Here is a 14,887-nt window from a genome sequence, read left to right as displayed (position 1 = left end):
TGTATACCAGAAACTTTGTTTTTGTGGCTGCCACAAACTATGTTGAATTGGTTGAGACTCTATAGGTAAAGGTAAAGGTTTCCCCTGACGTTAAGTCCAGTCATGTCTGACTCTGGGGGTTGGTGCTCATCTCCATTTCTAAGCCGAAGAGCCGGCGTTGTCCGTAGACACCTCCAAGGTCATGTGGCCGGCATGACTGCATGGAGCGCTGTTACCTTCCCACCAGAGCGGTACCTATTGATCTACTTACATTGGCATATTTTTGAACTGCTAGGTTGGCAAGAGCTGGAGCTAACAGCGGCCACTCACGCCGCTCCCGGGGTTTGAACCTGGGACCTTTCGGTCTCCAGCTCAGTGCAGGTTGTTCTGTAAAAAATTTTTTTGCAGTTTAATCAAACTTTTCCATGTTTTTATGACAGAACTAATTATGAAATGACATTTATAACCCAGGAACAAAGCTCATGTTACATAGTGTAATTGATGGGTCCCCAGTTTGCCTGGTCACACTCAAGGACCTTCCAGACAGGCCCTATATCCCAAGATCTGATCCCAGGTTTTCTGTTTATCCCAGATTATCTGGCAGTGCAGATTCATATAATCTAGTTTAAAGCAGAAAACCTGGGATCAGATCCTGGGATATAGGGCCTGTCTGGAAGGGCCCAAAGAAAGGAGTTGAGACAGCTACTCTACTACTCCTTGTGAATTTGAGCTGTTGCCCTTGAGCTATGCCTCATAAGTTCACATCCTCATGTAATGTATTTCCTAGTTCAGATCTCAGCTGATCCTAGAAGCTAATCAGGATCAGCCCTGTTAGTACATGGATGGGAGACAGTCAACGAATAGCAGGTGCTGTAGGCTATATTTCAGAGGAAGGAACTGGCAAAACCACCTATGATTCATTGCTTAAGAAAGCCCTATGAAATATATGGGATCACCATAAATCAACAGGCGACTTGAGAGCAGACACAGAAATACATTGTTGTCCTTAGTTGCTTTTTCTAGATGGCTTTTTCTTCCCAGCAGCCACAGAAGAGAAAAGTCTGAGCTGCAGCTGTTTTTACCCAGGCTTCTGTGATCTCCTTGTGACCTTATAAGGAGAACAATCTCTGCATCACCTTTTCACCCCACTGACTTGACAGTTGATGGAAACCAGTCAGGTACTTCTTCCGACTGATGCCCAGTTCAACTGCTAGCTAACTTTAAGATGCTGAATGCTTTGTACAGCTTCTTTTAAGCAACCATCTTAACTGTATGGAAGATTCTATGCCTTGCATATGGTGCTCTCAGTTGCATTTACCACTTTTGCATATGAGGATGACCACCTTATTGAATTTCCTTTGTTGAAAAAGAGACTAAACACTAGTTTAGGGGTTGCTTATGCAATACAGAGAAAAGCAAGGTATGCTAATTAATTTATTCTTCGTTTTGTGTACCTTTTCATCCTGTCTACCCACCTAGCATTTCCTCTTCACTGATGCTTTTAGCCTGCTGGAGATGTAAGTCTTAGGATTAGACTATACCCAGAGCCTATGAAAGAGGGAATGAGAGACAATGTAAATGGATTTAAGACAGATGGTGATTATAATAATTTTGCCACTTGTGTAATAAAGCATAGATCACATCTAAATTAAATTTCACTTATGATGAAATCATCACATGAGGAGGAAGCATGGTGATAGCACTGCATGCTATTACAGACTCAAAGGATAAGAGTTGAAAATTACTCAAATTTTCAGCAAATTTGAACTCTCTCATGCAAGAACAAAGAAAGCAACCCTCAACACTAGATAACAGTATGAGACCCTATATCTTCAGGATCGGTATTCACTTCTGACAAAATATGGTCTCTCTAGGCATTGTCTAAGTCCCCCAGCAGGACTCGATGGTATTCTTGAGCTGAAAGTCCTTTGTTTCAATAGGGTTGCCATTATCTGAGGATTCACATTTCAACACAAAGCCAGGAACGTGTCTGTCGTAGATCCAGGAGTCTTACTGTACATTCCTGTCATAGGCCTAATAGACAGATATCTTTAGGCATGTGCACACCAATGTAACTTTCCTCTCTGTAGAAGTATTATATCTCTTCCCACCCCATTATGCTATCAGTCTTGTTCCTGTGTGTTCACAAACGAGGTATGTGTGTTTTTATCTCTTAATCACTAGGCATCACTCCAAAATCCAGAGGCCACGTTTCCACATGTAAACCATGAATGAGAGTGTCTGGGTTTGCAGCTGTCCTGCCACCTTTGACTAAATCCCTCCCAGTTTCAAATTAAATTTATGGAGACAACTGGCTCTTGTGTAAAGAGCAGCTGCAGTCATTTTGTTGCCCGAGAGATGACAAAGGTGTTTGGAAGAGACCAAAAATAAGCACCAAGCTCACGTAAAAGGACATGGGTCTGTATGGAGTCCTGTTCAATGTTCTAAGACTGCACCATTACATTGGGGCTTGGTAGATAATATTATAAATGAATAAATAGAGTGTTCTCATATTCATTTGTATATAAAATAGCCCACCGAATCCCCTCATTATCCTTGTCCAGCATGGTCAAAAAGATCAACACAATTTAATATTCTCATGGGGCGGAAGTACCAACTGTTGACTGGTTGCAGAATTCATTTATAGGAGTGGTTCTCAACTTGGGGTCCCCAGGTGTTTTTGGCCTACAACTCCCAGAAATCCCAGCCTGTTTACCAGCTGTTCGGATTTCTGGGAGTTGAAGGCCAAAAATATTTGGAAACCCCAGGTTGAGAACCACTGATTTAGAGTCAAGGGGTCCTTGGTCTCGCCTGGGGTTCAGTTCTAGGACCTCTCTCCCAGAAGTTTGATTCTACTCAAACAAGGTCCATATGCCCTGTGGATCAGCAAAAGTGTGTATTTTCCTACTGGTGTTGACACACTACCAAATTCAGCAATGCAATAGTAGGCGTTTAGCTTCAAGTGAGTTCTGGAAGTCAATTTTTTCCTCTGGTGCCCTGAAAGTTGCTCACAATTGTACCTTCGTAACAATAATGTATCAATTGCTCTCCCCCATTTGGCTCCAATTTGGCACTGATAAGTGCAGAAGGGATCTTCAAGATAAAGGGTTCAATGTTGGGGTAGGCAGAAATTGAATGAGAGGTCCTGGAGCAAGTAGGAAAGGGGGCAGAAGTGAAGGAGTTGAGAAAATGTGAAAAATTCTATCTGGGATGAAGTGAATGATGGATGGGAGAATGGAGTGATGGAGACAGTGTGTGTGAGAAGCGGCTACCAATTCTGACTAATAAGGAGCAAAGAAACAAATAACTAAAACTAATTAAAGTTTTATTATAAGAACTCTAAGAGAGCTAAGCTAACAATGAACTCCAACAAGAATAGTTTCTACAATTCCTCATCAGGAGCCCCCAGTGGCGCAATGGGTTGAACCCTTTGTTGGCAGGACTGCTGACTTGAAGGTTGGGTTGCTGACCTGAAGGTTGCCGGTTTAAATCCAATCTGGGGAGAGCGTGGATGAGCTCCCTCTGTCAGCTCCAGCTCCCCATGTGGAGATATGAGAGAAACCTCCCATAAGGATGGTAAAAACATCAAAACATCCAGGCATCCCCTGGGCAACGTCCTTGCAAACGGCCAATTCTCTCACATCAAAAGTGATTTGCAGTTTCTCAGGTCGCTCCTGACATGGAAAATAGTTCCTCATTAATTTTATTCTGCCTGTAACATTTCACGGCTCGCTGGTAGATGCAAGTTGAGCATCCTTTATGCCAAATTCCAAAATCTGAAGAAAAAAAAACCCTGAAATTCCAAACACTTATGACCCCAAGCATTTGGAATAAGAGATAGGTAAAGGTAAAGGTTTTCCCCTGATGTTAAGTCCAGTCGTGACCAACTCTGGAGGTTGGTGCTCATCTCCATTTCTAAGCCGAAGAGCTCGCATTCTCCGTAGACACCTCCAAGGTCATGTGGCCGGCATGACTGCATGGAGCGCCATTACCTTCCCGCCAGAGTGGTACCTATTGATCTACTCACATTGGTATGTTTTCGAACTGCTAGGTTGGCGGGAGTTGGGGCTAACAGCGGGAGCTCATTCCACTCCCGGGATTTGAACCTGGGACCTTTTGGTCTGTAAGTTCAGCAGCTCAGCGCTTTAACATACTCAACTTATAATACTCAACTTATAATAGCCTATGAATCTACACATGAAACAAGGAGAGGTGGTATGCAGGATCCTGTTGGTGCTGGATATATAAACTCTAGGTTGGTGAGACTAAATCTTGAATCTCTTCACCCAGTAAATTGGTGTTAACTGGGGTAAGGGGAGGCTGACCCAAAGATTTCCTTCCTTAGGTACTGAAATGGCAAATGCTTGAAAGAATTACTGGCGTGACTTAAAGGCTCTTGTGATGTACGACTAAATAAGAGTAAAATGCTCTTTGCCGATATCTACTTATGATTTTATCTTTCAATCTCTTTTTCAGCCTCACCCATCTTGTCTGCCATACATGCTTTAAAAGGCATGCAAAACTCCATCGCTGTGGCCAGTGCAAGTTTGCCCACTACTGTGACCGGACCTGCCAGAAGGATGCCTGGGTGAACCACAAGAATGAGTGCGCTGCCATCAAGAAACATGGGAAAGCACCCAATGAAAACATCCGGTAAGTGGAGTGGCACTGCCACATGGAGGCTGATCAGCATATCATTGTGCAAGTTTCATGCAGAGGGTTGGAAGCAAAACTTTCATGCCTTTACTGCATTCAGGAAAGACATTTCACTGGTGTCTACATGGTACACTAAGCCCTATAAATTATCCAGCTTGACTGCAGGGTACATTTCTGGAACTAATACAAAGCTAACACAGTGATTTCTAAAGCAATAGAGGTATTTTGGCCACTTTCTTATCGTTGTTGTTGTAGATGTTGTATGCCTTAGTTTCCAACCTATTGTGACTCTGTCGTGGAGTTTTCTGTGGCTAAGAGTGTGTGACTCATCCAAGGTCACACACTCAATGGTTTCAATGGCCAAACAGGGAATTAAATCCTAGTTTTCAGACCTGCAGCCCAATTGCTCAAACTATTACACCACAGTGGCTCCTGTTCTTATCTTACAGTAGAGTCTCGCTTATCCAACGTAAACGGGCCGGCAGAATGTTGGATAAGCAAATATGTTGGATAATAAGGAGAGATTAAAAGCTTATTAAACATCAAATTAGGTTATGATTTTACAAATTAAGCACCAAAACATCATGTTATACAATACATCTGACAGAAAAAGTAGTTCAATACGCAGTAATGCTATGTAGTAATTACTGTATTTACGAATTTAGCACCAAAATATTACGATATATTGAAAACATTGACTACAAAAATGCGTTGGATAATCCAGAACGTTGGATAAGCGAGTGTTGGATAAGTGAGACTCTACTGTACTTTCAAAAAGTAACAAAACAATTATATAAAAAGCAAGAAAGAAGTAGCACAACAAGTGAGTTATTGATTATTGCAAGAAGTAACTGTAACTAGTTGCTTATCAAACAATATAAAGTGTAATGAATTACCGTATATACTTGAGTATAAGATGACCCGAATATAAGCCAAGGCACCTAATTTTACCACAAAAAATCTGGGAAAACATTGACTCTAGTATAAGCCGAGGGTGGTAAATTTCAGAAATAAAAATAGATACCAATAAAATTACATTAATTGAGGCATCAGTAAGTTAAATGTTTTTGAATATTTACATAAAGCTCAAATTTAAGATAAGCCTGTCCAACTCTAATCAAATCATTATTCTCATCTTCTTCAATATAAATGTGCTTATATATCCTTTTAATAATAATAGAGTAAAATAATACATGTAATAATAATAATAAATACAGGAAAATAATACAAGTAATAATAAATAGAGTAAAATAATGAATGCAATAATAATAATAATAATAATAAGATCAGAGTGAAATAATAAATGTATTAATCATAATAATAATAATAATGTAAAATAAATGTAATAGTAGCAACAATAATAGAGAAAAATAATAAATGTAGTAATACCAATAATAATAGACAAAAATAATAAATGTTCCATATATTCTTGAGTATAAGCTGACCCAAATATAAGCCAACCAGGACCCTCACCCGAATATAAGCCGAGGGGGGCTTTTTCAGTCTTAAAAAAGGGCTAAAAAACTAGGCTTATAATTGAGTATATACAGTATTTTAAAAGAGTAAGGCCCCTTCCACACAGCTCTATAAAATCCACATTGAACTGGATTATATGGCAGTGTGGACTGAAATAACTCAGGGCCCTTCCACACAGTCCTATATCCTAGAATATCAAGGCAGAAAATCCCACAATATCTGCTTTGAGTTGGGTTATCTGAGTCCACACTAAGATAACGTAGAATTTTCTGCCTTGGTATTCTGCGATATAGAGCTGTCTGGAAGGGCCCTCAGTTCAAAGTTGATATTGTGGATTATCTGACTTGATATTCTGGATTATATGGCTGTGTGGAAGGGCCCTAAGTTTCAAAACTTTCATCTGAATTTTATCACTGCTAGCCTCTGGGCCAAGAGAGTCTCCCATCCTGTCTGAGGGCATAGATACACACTTTTTCTCATCTACAGAGATAATATCTAAAGAAAACATCCCATTGACTATACTGGTCCTTTAGAGATACTGTGGAAAATTGAGTTTGCTCTAGTCCATGTCAGGAGCTGTATGGGTTGTCTCATCAATTGAATCCAATTACATGCTACTTTTTCAGTCTAGTGGTCTGAAATAACAAGCCTTGACTACCCCGATCTTGCCAATTTATGAGCTTGGAAAGAATTCTACATGTGTAAGTCTTACTTCTTATCTTATAATAATAAATAATAAAACTTTATTTATATACCGCCCTATCTCCTGGATGGGACTCAGGGCGGTTTCCAATCATAAAAACAACACAAACATTACATAGCAACATAATAACACATGATTAAGCAAAGTAAAATAATACAATTATAGCAATAAATAACACTTACATGACCTGATCAAGGGGACAGGAACCATAAACCCAATATATTAAAATTTTAGGCTAGAGAAATCTTGTGCAATATATTCAAATCCTACCTTCAAATCCTAACTGGACTAGTTTCCCATAGCCACTCTATTGCAATTTGGGACTTATCCTTTCCAAAATTCACACTTTTGATGTAGAAAGCAGCATTTTCTACACAAGAAACATCACAATATTTCTGCGCAGAAAATGCTGTCTTAGTTTGCACAAAATTCACATGTCTTCTCGTCCACAGAAAGCAACATTTTCTGTTTAGAGAATACTTTTTACACAAAGTTTTATATAGAATAAGTTCTGAACAGCATTCTAGGACTATCGTACTCGAGAGATTAATTTTAACTATTTATCTAATGTTTTCAAATATGGGCCACTGGCTAAGGAATCCACACACATCCCTTATCACCTCATTCCTTTCCATTTATTCATTTTGATCTAACTCAAGCTAATGAAAGCTGATAAAGTTAGGTTCTGGGAGCTATTGTATGTCCATACTTAGGTCCCTACAAACTCCTTTGCCCATGTCCTTCTACTGTAGTCCGAAAGAGACTATAATATTTGAGACCCAGAGATTTTGCCCACCAGGATCATTCATTCAGTCATTCAAAATATATCTGATCTATTCTTTAGTTCAGCAGCTTTTAGAGGTCCCTTTCAAATCATATATAAAACTACATTAAATAAATCAGTGGGTGGTGAGATACACCATAGTTAGGAGGGTTTTAGGAATGCAGTTCTTACAATATGCAACACAACATTTAAAAGCAGTTTAGTTGACATATGGAAGTCCTGGATGAGAGGTCAGTTTTTAGTTACAACTTATAACCGAGATATCCTCAAACACCTGGAGACCTATATACCTCCACTGTCCAAACATCAAGATCATCTTTAGTTAACAAAATGAGGAGGGAGACAGCAAAAAAAAACCAAAAAAAAAAAACCCTGAGATTGTGATTGCAAAACATATTGAGGAATAGTAGTACAGAAGTGTTCTACAATAAATGTACATGTCCTGTTGCCAAAGTAATGAGAATCATTATATATATATGTGTGTGTGTGTGTGTGTGTGTGTGTGTGTGTGTGTATATATATATTGAACATACATGCAACTGCAATCTATTTCCTTGAAATAGGCTTTTTGTGATTGAATATGACTTCATGAATAGTCAAACTGACAAAATTTAAAGGAGGAGGAATGATGTAGTTCAGGCTAGTTCAAGTCATGCTTCTCAGAGTAATAAGCAACTTCAAGGCACATTTCTTTAGTTTTTGTACTTCTCTATATTGTGACCCAGTTTTCCAATAAAAGAATGTGTACAAAAGACACACATTAAAAGACTTTACATTCACAAAAGAAATAACTTTGAAATGCTTGGAAATATATATAAAGGTGGATAGATATTTGAGCAAATCAATGTTCTTTTTCCGTCAGAAATTAGAGGAGACTAGTTGAAGATGTAGACTGGAATTGCCATCTGCTTTTTGTTAGATTTAGCCACTGTGGAGTTCTTTCATTTATCCAGCATGCTATTTATAGCAGATGCTGGGTAAAAATACCCCATTGTGATATATGAGACAAGAAGGTATTGTGATCTGCAATGGAAACTATGCTTCCAGTTAAGAGAGCTAGCCTTTCTGGTAAGTTGCCAACTGTGGTGATACTCATATGGGGGAAAGCCTGATGTTCCCTCTTCCAACTGTGTAGGAAAAAATAGCTTTTGTTGATGGGAACAACCCCAAAGATTCTGCTATCTAATGTAGGTGAACCCTCCAGTCCTAGGAGTATCTGTCTGATAAGATTATTTTACTCTTGTATAGCAGTGAAACTGATGGCTGATGGGGCATTGAATGAGCCGGGCCTATGAGCATAGAGCACTCGATGGCTCATAGGCCTGGCTCACAGGGCCTGACGCTTTGCCACCCAAGGCCTGAAAATATTTTGTTTTCTTTGGATCTTGGATGGAAAAGCCCATTCCTATAGGCACCTATTTCCATATGCGGCGGACGGAAACGGAAATGGGGCCATACAAATGGAACGGTAAGTAATTCCATACAAATGCACAAGCCTAGTAGAAACACTGATTTTATTGCAGGTGATGAATTCCTAAGGCAGTGAACTTATTTGCAGGATAGATTTGAGCTCCTTGGAAAGATCTTCTAATATTTGGACTAAACCCCAGAGAGAGTTCACCACTTCAGACGCATAGGAGGCAAGGGGAATTGTATGAAGGGCACTGAGTAAGGCTTGCAGTTAAATATGTTGTCGTTTTGCTTATTAGGTTGGCTGCCCGAATCATGTGGAGAATAGAGAGAGAAGGAGGAGGCCTGACAGAGGGATGTTTCGTCTCCATCGATAGCCTGCAGAACCATGTGGAGCATTTTGGAGAAGAGGAGAAGAAAGAGCTGAGGCTTGACCTGGAGAGTTTCCTGGAGTTCTGGCCACATGACGGCAAGCAGTTTGCCATGCAGTACATCTCTCACATCCTGGGCGTGGTAGGTCTGACTTCAATAGAAAGTTATTCAAAATAATAATAATAATAATAATAATAATAATAATAATAATAATAATAATAATAATAATAAAGGCACAAACTACAAAAACTGAAGCTGTGGATCTTATCGCATTGAGAATCCTTTCTAGATTTTCATCAAGTAGGTGTAAGATTTGGGTTTAGTTTGCATGTGTGAAGTCTTGCTTCTGCCTTTCCTCTCCTTTGCTTTAGTTCCCCCTGTTTAGGTTTTCCCAATAGTGAAGATACCTCCATTTATATTAATTTTTGGGTGGAGCTTAAAAAACCCCTAGAGGCCAGCCTTACTTGGTTCGGTCCATTTGCCTGTAAAAGAGTCCTCTTGCTAGACTTGTTTTCTTTCTGCAGCAAAGCTACAGTGTTTAGAGAACATTGTCTGGACATTGTCTGGAAATCCTAGGCCTAGCAATCCAAAACAGGCATCCTTAGCACTAAACACTGCATTCAGCAGTATTCTTATACCACCAGTCCCAGAGACAACAAAAGCCTTTGACCAGCTTAGGCTTCACAAAGAAAGAAGATTGAGACAGCCTTTGGGCTCCAGCTTGTGAACCATTGCTTTGCACCAGAGACAGAGGACTTTCAAAGACTCCAGAGAGATGACTGCAATCAGCAAAATCTTACAAAGCTATCTTACAATAGTCCCTGGTGGTGTTAACCCTTTATTCATATTGTTTTCAGTAAACTCATTTGGTTATCTTTTCACCTTGCCTGAAGTGCCTCTCTGTGTTAAAGGTCTTGATCTTATCAGAAGGTATACTGATAGCCCCCAAGTAAAGCTAGATATTATAGGTTTCTCAAAGGCTTGGGCATGCCATCATAGTATGTCTATATATGTATAAGAGAACAGCACATTTTAAAACAACCCCCCCCCTTTTTCTCCCCTCCCAGGTTATCACCATTTACTAATATTGTTACCTCTTCATCCCGTGGTGGTTCACAAGTGGGCATGGGGAGGTGGTGAAATAATATTTGCATTTTGATCATTGAAGATTGTATGTAGTTTTTTCTTCTATAGCACAATAACAATTTATACAAAATAATAATAATAATAATAATAATAATAATAATAATAATAATAATAATAATAATAATAATAATCAGGGTCGAATGGGACCCTGAAGAAGGAGACAGAAGGCCTGATCCTTGTAGCCCAGGAGCAAGCCATCAGGACAAATGCAATTAAGGCCAAGATTGAAAAATCAGCTGATGACCCAAAATGCAGACTGTGCAAGGAAACCGACGAAACCATTGATCATCTCCTCAGCTGCTGTAAGAAAATCGCACAGACAGGCTACAAACAGAGGCACAACTATGTGGCCCAAATGATTCATGGGAACTTATGCCTCAAGTACCACCTGCCAGCAGCAAAGAACTGGTGGGATCACAAACGTGTAAAAGTATTGGAAAATGAGCACGCAAAGATACTGTGGGACTTCCGAATCCAGGCTGACAAAGTTCTGGAACACAACACACCAGACATCACAGTTGTGGAAAAGAAAAAGGTTTGGATCACTGATGTTGCCATCCCAGGTGACAGTCGCATTGACGAAAAACAACAGGAAAAACTCAGCCGCTATCAGGACCTCAAGATTGAACTTCAAAGACTCTGGCAGAAACCAGTGCAGGTGGTCCCGGTGGTGATGGGCACATTGGGTGCCGTGCCAAAAGATCTCAGCCGGCATTTGGAAACAATAGACATTGACGAAATTACGATCTGCCAACTGCAAAAGGCCACCCTGCTGGGATCTGCGCGCATCATCCGAAAATACATCACACAGTCCTAGACACTTGGGAAGTGTTCGACTTGTGATTTTGTGATATGAAATCCAGCATATCTATCTTGTTTGCTGTGTCATAATATAATAATAATAATAATAATAATAATAATAATAATAATAATAATAATAGGTTACAGTGAGTCTTTTGGGCTGTATGGTTATGTTCCAGAAGCTTTCTCTCCTGATGTTTTGCCCATATCTGTGGCAGGCATCCTCAGAGGTGTGAGGTAATAATAATAATAATAATAATAATAATAATAATAATAATAATAATAATAATAAATTCAGGGCTAAACCAGATTAACCTGGTTTGGCCCGTGATACCTACTTGAAGAGGAGGAATGTTGTGAAGACAGCTACATTTCTTTTCGTGAAGTAGTTGCACCTGAGAGAACAAATTTTAACTGCAGGAGTGAGAAAACCATGTTCTAATCCATCTCCCTCTTATATTCTGTTGGAGCAGATCAACTGTAATGGTTTCACCTTGAGTGACCAAAGGGGCCTGCAAGCAGTTGGCGTGGGCATCTTTCCCAACCTTTGCCTGGTAAACCATGACTGTTGGCCCAACTGTACCGTTATCTTCAATAATGGCAAGTAAGTAAATTTCCTTCCCTGAATTTATTTGACAACTTTCTCTCAAGGTTTTCAGTAAACTCTGCTGAAAGATTGCCTAAATCTTAATCAATGGATGTTTAAAAATGCATGGAAACACATTTTCAGAGAATATTTAATGCGAAGGTCACTATAATTTGTGTCAGCTTTGCTCTTGGTTTATAGCATTACAGTAGAATTATTCTCTGATAGTTTCCCAAAGAAAATGTGCATGAGGATGGCAAAGGGCAGAACTTCCATAAGGTTCTCCTTTGTATGTCCCATTAAAATAAATGGGAGCTAGGTGATAGCATGACTCTTCTCTTGCTCAGCTTCCATTTATTTAATGTGGTGTGTGTGTGTGTCTAGGAATCTTGCCGGAGTTTGTATTCAAAGTGAATAATCTGGTGCATCAACAATCCATCAGAATAGTCTTGGATTTTGACAGATGAATTCAGGAAATGTTGCCATATATACTCATGTATAAATTTACTTCATATATAAGTTGAGGGTAGGTTTGGGGATCAAAATTACGGATTTTGATATGACCTGTGATTAAATCGAAGGCCATTCTACGGAGAGGGGAAAGCACTAATACTTTCTGAGGGTACCAGCCGTCCCTGGATGCTGCTACCATTTTTCTGCCAAGTATTCAAAAACCCCAAAGGCGATGCCATGGCAGAGACATGAAAATAAGCCAGTGTTTCATTTAGGTTCTCTTGGGATGAACTAAACGCTTACCTTTCACCTCTCTGCTCGGAGAAAGGGATGGTTCCCCTTTTGATAAGTTAACATACAGTATTCACATTGGCCTGTGGAAAAATTGATGTTTTTGAGGGGTTGATTTTTTTAACTAAAATTTCTAGACTTATACTTCAGTATATATGGTACTTTGACTTCAAAAGGAAGGCACCAAATTGGGTTTTACATTCATAGTCTTATTCCTCCTTCCTCCAAAAGTTTTACATGTAATTTCTAACACATCAAAGGTCACTTTGAGCATGATTTTGTTCGGTTCTGCAAGATACCTGTCACACAAGCTATTTACTTTTGCAAGATGGAGACTGTTGTGAGCCATGCTCTTTCTAAATACAGACATACAGCACTGGACCAGATTGGCGTTTAAAGAATCTGGTACTGTACATAGTATTCTTGGTCTCATGACAGATGCAGGCTACTGCTGAGTATAAGGTCAAAGGGGTGAGCATGCACAAAGCCTCTTAAAGCATAACTCATGCTCGCCAACATTTCACAGATGAAAAGCTAGGAGAGGCTGCAGCAGTTTATTTATTTTATTTAGTTAGTTACAGTATTTATATTCTGCCCTTCTCACCTCGAAGGGTACTCAGGGTGGATCACAATGTACATATACATGGCGAACGTTCAATGCCATTAGATATACAACACACAGAAAGAGACACAGAGGCAATTTAAAATTTTCCAGCTTCTGGCTTCATGAAGATATGCTCGATTCCAGCCACAGGGGGAGATGCTGCTTCATCATCCACTGTGACACTGAGTCCTTGATGGAGTACTTCCTCATTATTCTGCACGCTGCTGGACATTTTTATGGTGACATAAATTAGCCTCCCCACATAAGCAGTACCTAAATTTCCTACTCAACAGATGCAACTGTCTTTTGGTTGCTTAGGTCAACAATGAGCTAGGCTATTTAATGATCAGGCACTCGATCCGACCCGGGCTGGTTTCAAACTCATGACCTCTCAGTCAGTAATGATTTATTGCAGCTGGCTACTAACCAGCTGCGCCATAGCCCGGCCAAGTTTACTTTTGCCGGCATCTATTGGGAAAGGCAAGATTCCTCAGCCCACTCCTTCCATAATTGAGTTAATTTACTTTTGCACTTTGAATGCAGTTTTGCAGCAAATGAAACATACTGGGGATGAAAAAATAAAGTGGACATTGAGAAATTGAGGCATTTAAAATGTGGATGAAAAAGTGAACGGCAGGGAATTAATCAGGCTCTTGTTTAGGCCTCCAACTTGCAATATGATTCTCCATCCTTCACTGTTCCCTTTGGTTTGTGCACATTGCTTCCCTGTTTTGTGCTAGCATTTGGGATACTCGATCTATGGATTCCATTTGCTTTAAAAATGTACTTCTGTAAAACTGTAGATGTCTGTTTTTGTCTTTCAGTCATGAGGCTGTAAGGTCAATGTTCCACACACAGATGAGGTGGGTTGGTCTTGAAAGCATAATACTCCCCGGTTGACCGTTCCCCCCTCTTATCCTGCACTGACATCAAAATCCTATAGACAATAATAATCAAGCTTTAGAAAATTCCATTAGTGCGTCGTCTTACTGTTCCTAAGCAAAATCCCACTAAACCCAGTCCTTCATTTTGTAATCTCTGTATTGTATCACTCCCCCCCCAAAAGGTTGATCCTTAATTTTAACCATCATTCTTTTACTTCTCTGACAAGCCTCTCCACACTCCTTAATGGTTGCTGTTAAACCTTATCTTTCGCTCTTTTCCTTTCAGCAGAAACCATAGCATGGAATTCTCTAATAATAATAGTTTAACCAATATAAATCCAATATACCTTTTAGAATAGTAGCGGATATGTGATTGCCTGATATGCTACCCACTCTGATTTTGGCTGCATTGAGTAAAATGGATTAAAACAATCAATACGTTTGGGCATTGATTAAAATTTATGTATTTATTCATGATTAAAATGACACAACAAATAAATAGTTTGTTCTAAAACTATTAATCAGGAATGATGGAATCTAGAGGTGTTGAACTGGAGCAGTACAATATCAGAGGGCTGTAACCTTTAGCTAGGCTGGTCCCTGTTTTTGAATTTTTGGCTTTCAAGCAAAGTTTCTTTGTCAGACCCACTTATGGCACTTGGGAAAGAGTAGGTATAAATTCCATGGGTGTAATCTAGCGAAAGTTATGGATTAAAAATATATATGACTAATTCCTATCGAA

At 39.5% G+C, this 14,887-nt stretch overlaps 1 protein-coding gene across 2 annotated transcripts in view; it reads left to right on the top strand.

Annotated features, from left to right (window-relative positions):
- The window catches only part of smyd1 (SET and MYND domain containing 1), a 44,431-nt gene that overhangs the window by 12,129 nt on the left and 17,415 nt on the right, over positions 1-14,887 (top strand). The window contains exons 2-5 of one of the 2 annotated variants that reach the window (XM_003222368.4): positions 4,456-4,632; positions 9,308-9,521; positions 11,801-11,931; positions 14,086-14,124. In XM_003222368.4, the coding sequence (XP_003222416.1) occupies positions 4,456-4,632; positions 9,308-9,521; positions 11,801-11,931; positions 14,086-14,124 (561 nt within the window). The remainder of the gene's footprint in view (positions 1-4,455; positions 4,633-9,307; positions 9,522-11,800; positions 11,932-14,085; positions 14,125-14,887) is intronic. The other variant, XM_003222367.4, reaches the window with a different exon arrangement.

This window comes from Anolis carolinensis, chromosome 6 (assembly GCF_035594765.1).
Source record: "Anolis carolinensis isolate JA03-04 chromosome 6, rAnoCar3.1.pri, whole genome shotgun sequence".
In the NCBI taxonomy this organism is placed as follows: Eukaryota; Metazoa; Chordata; class Lepidosauria; order Squamata; family Dactyloidae; genus Anolis; species Anolis carolinensis.
The sequence above is the reverse complement of the archived record's forward strand: the minus strand, read 5'-3'. Positions and strand labels throughout refer to the sequence as shown.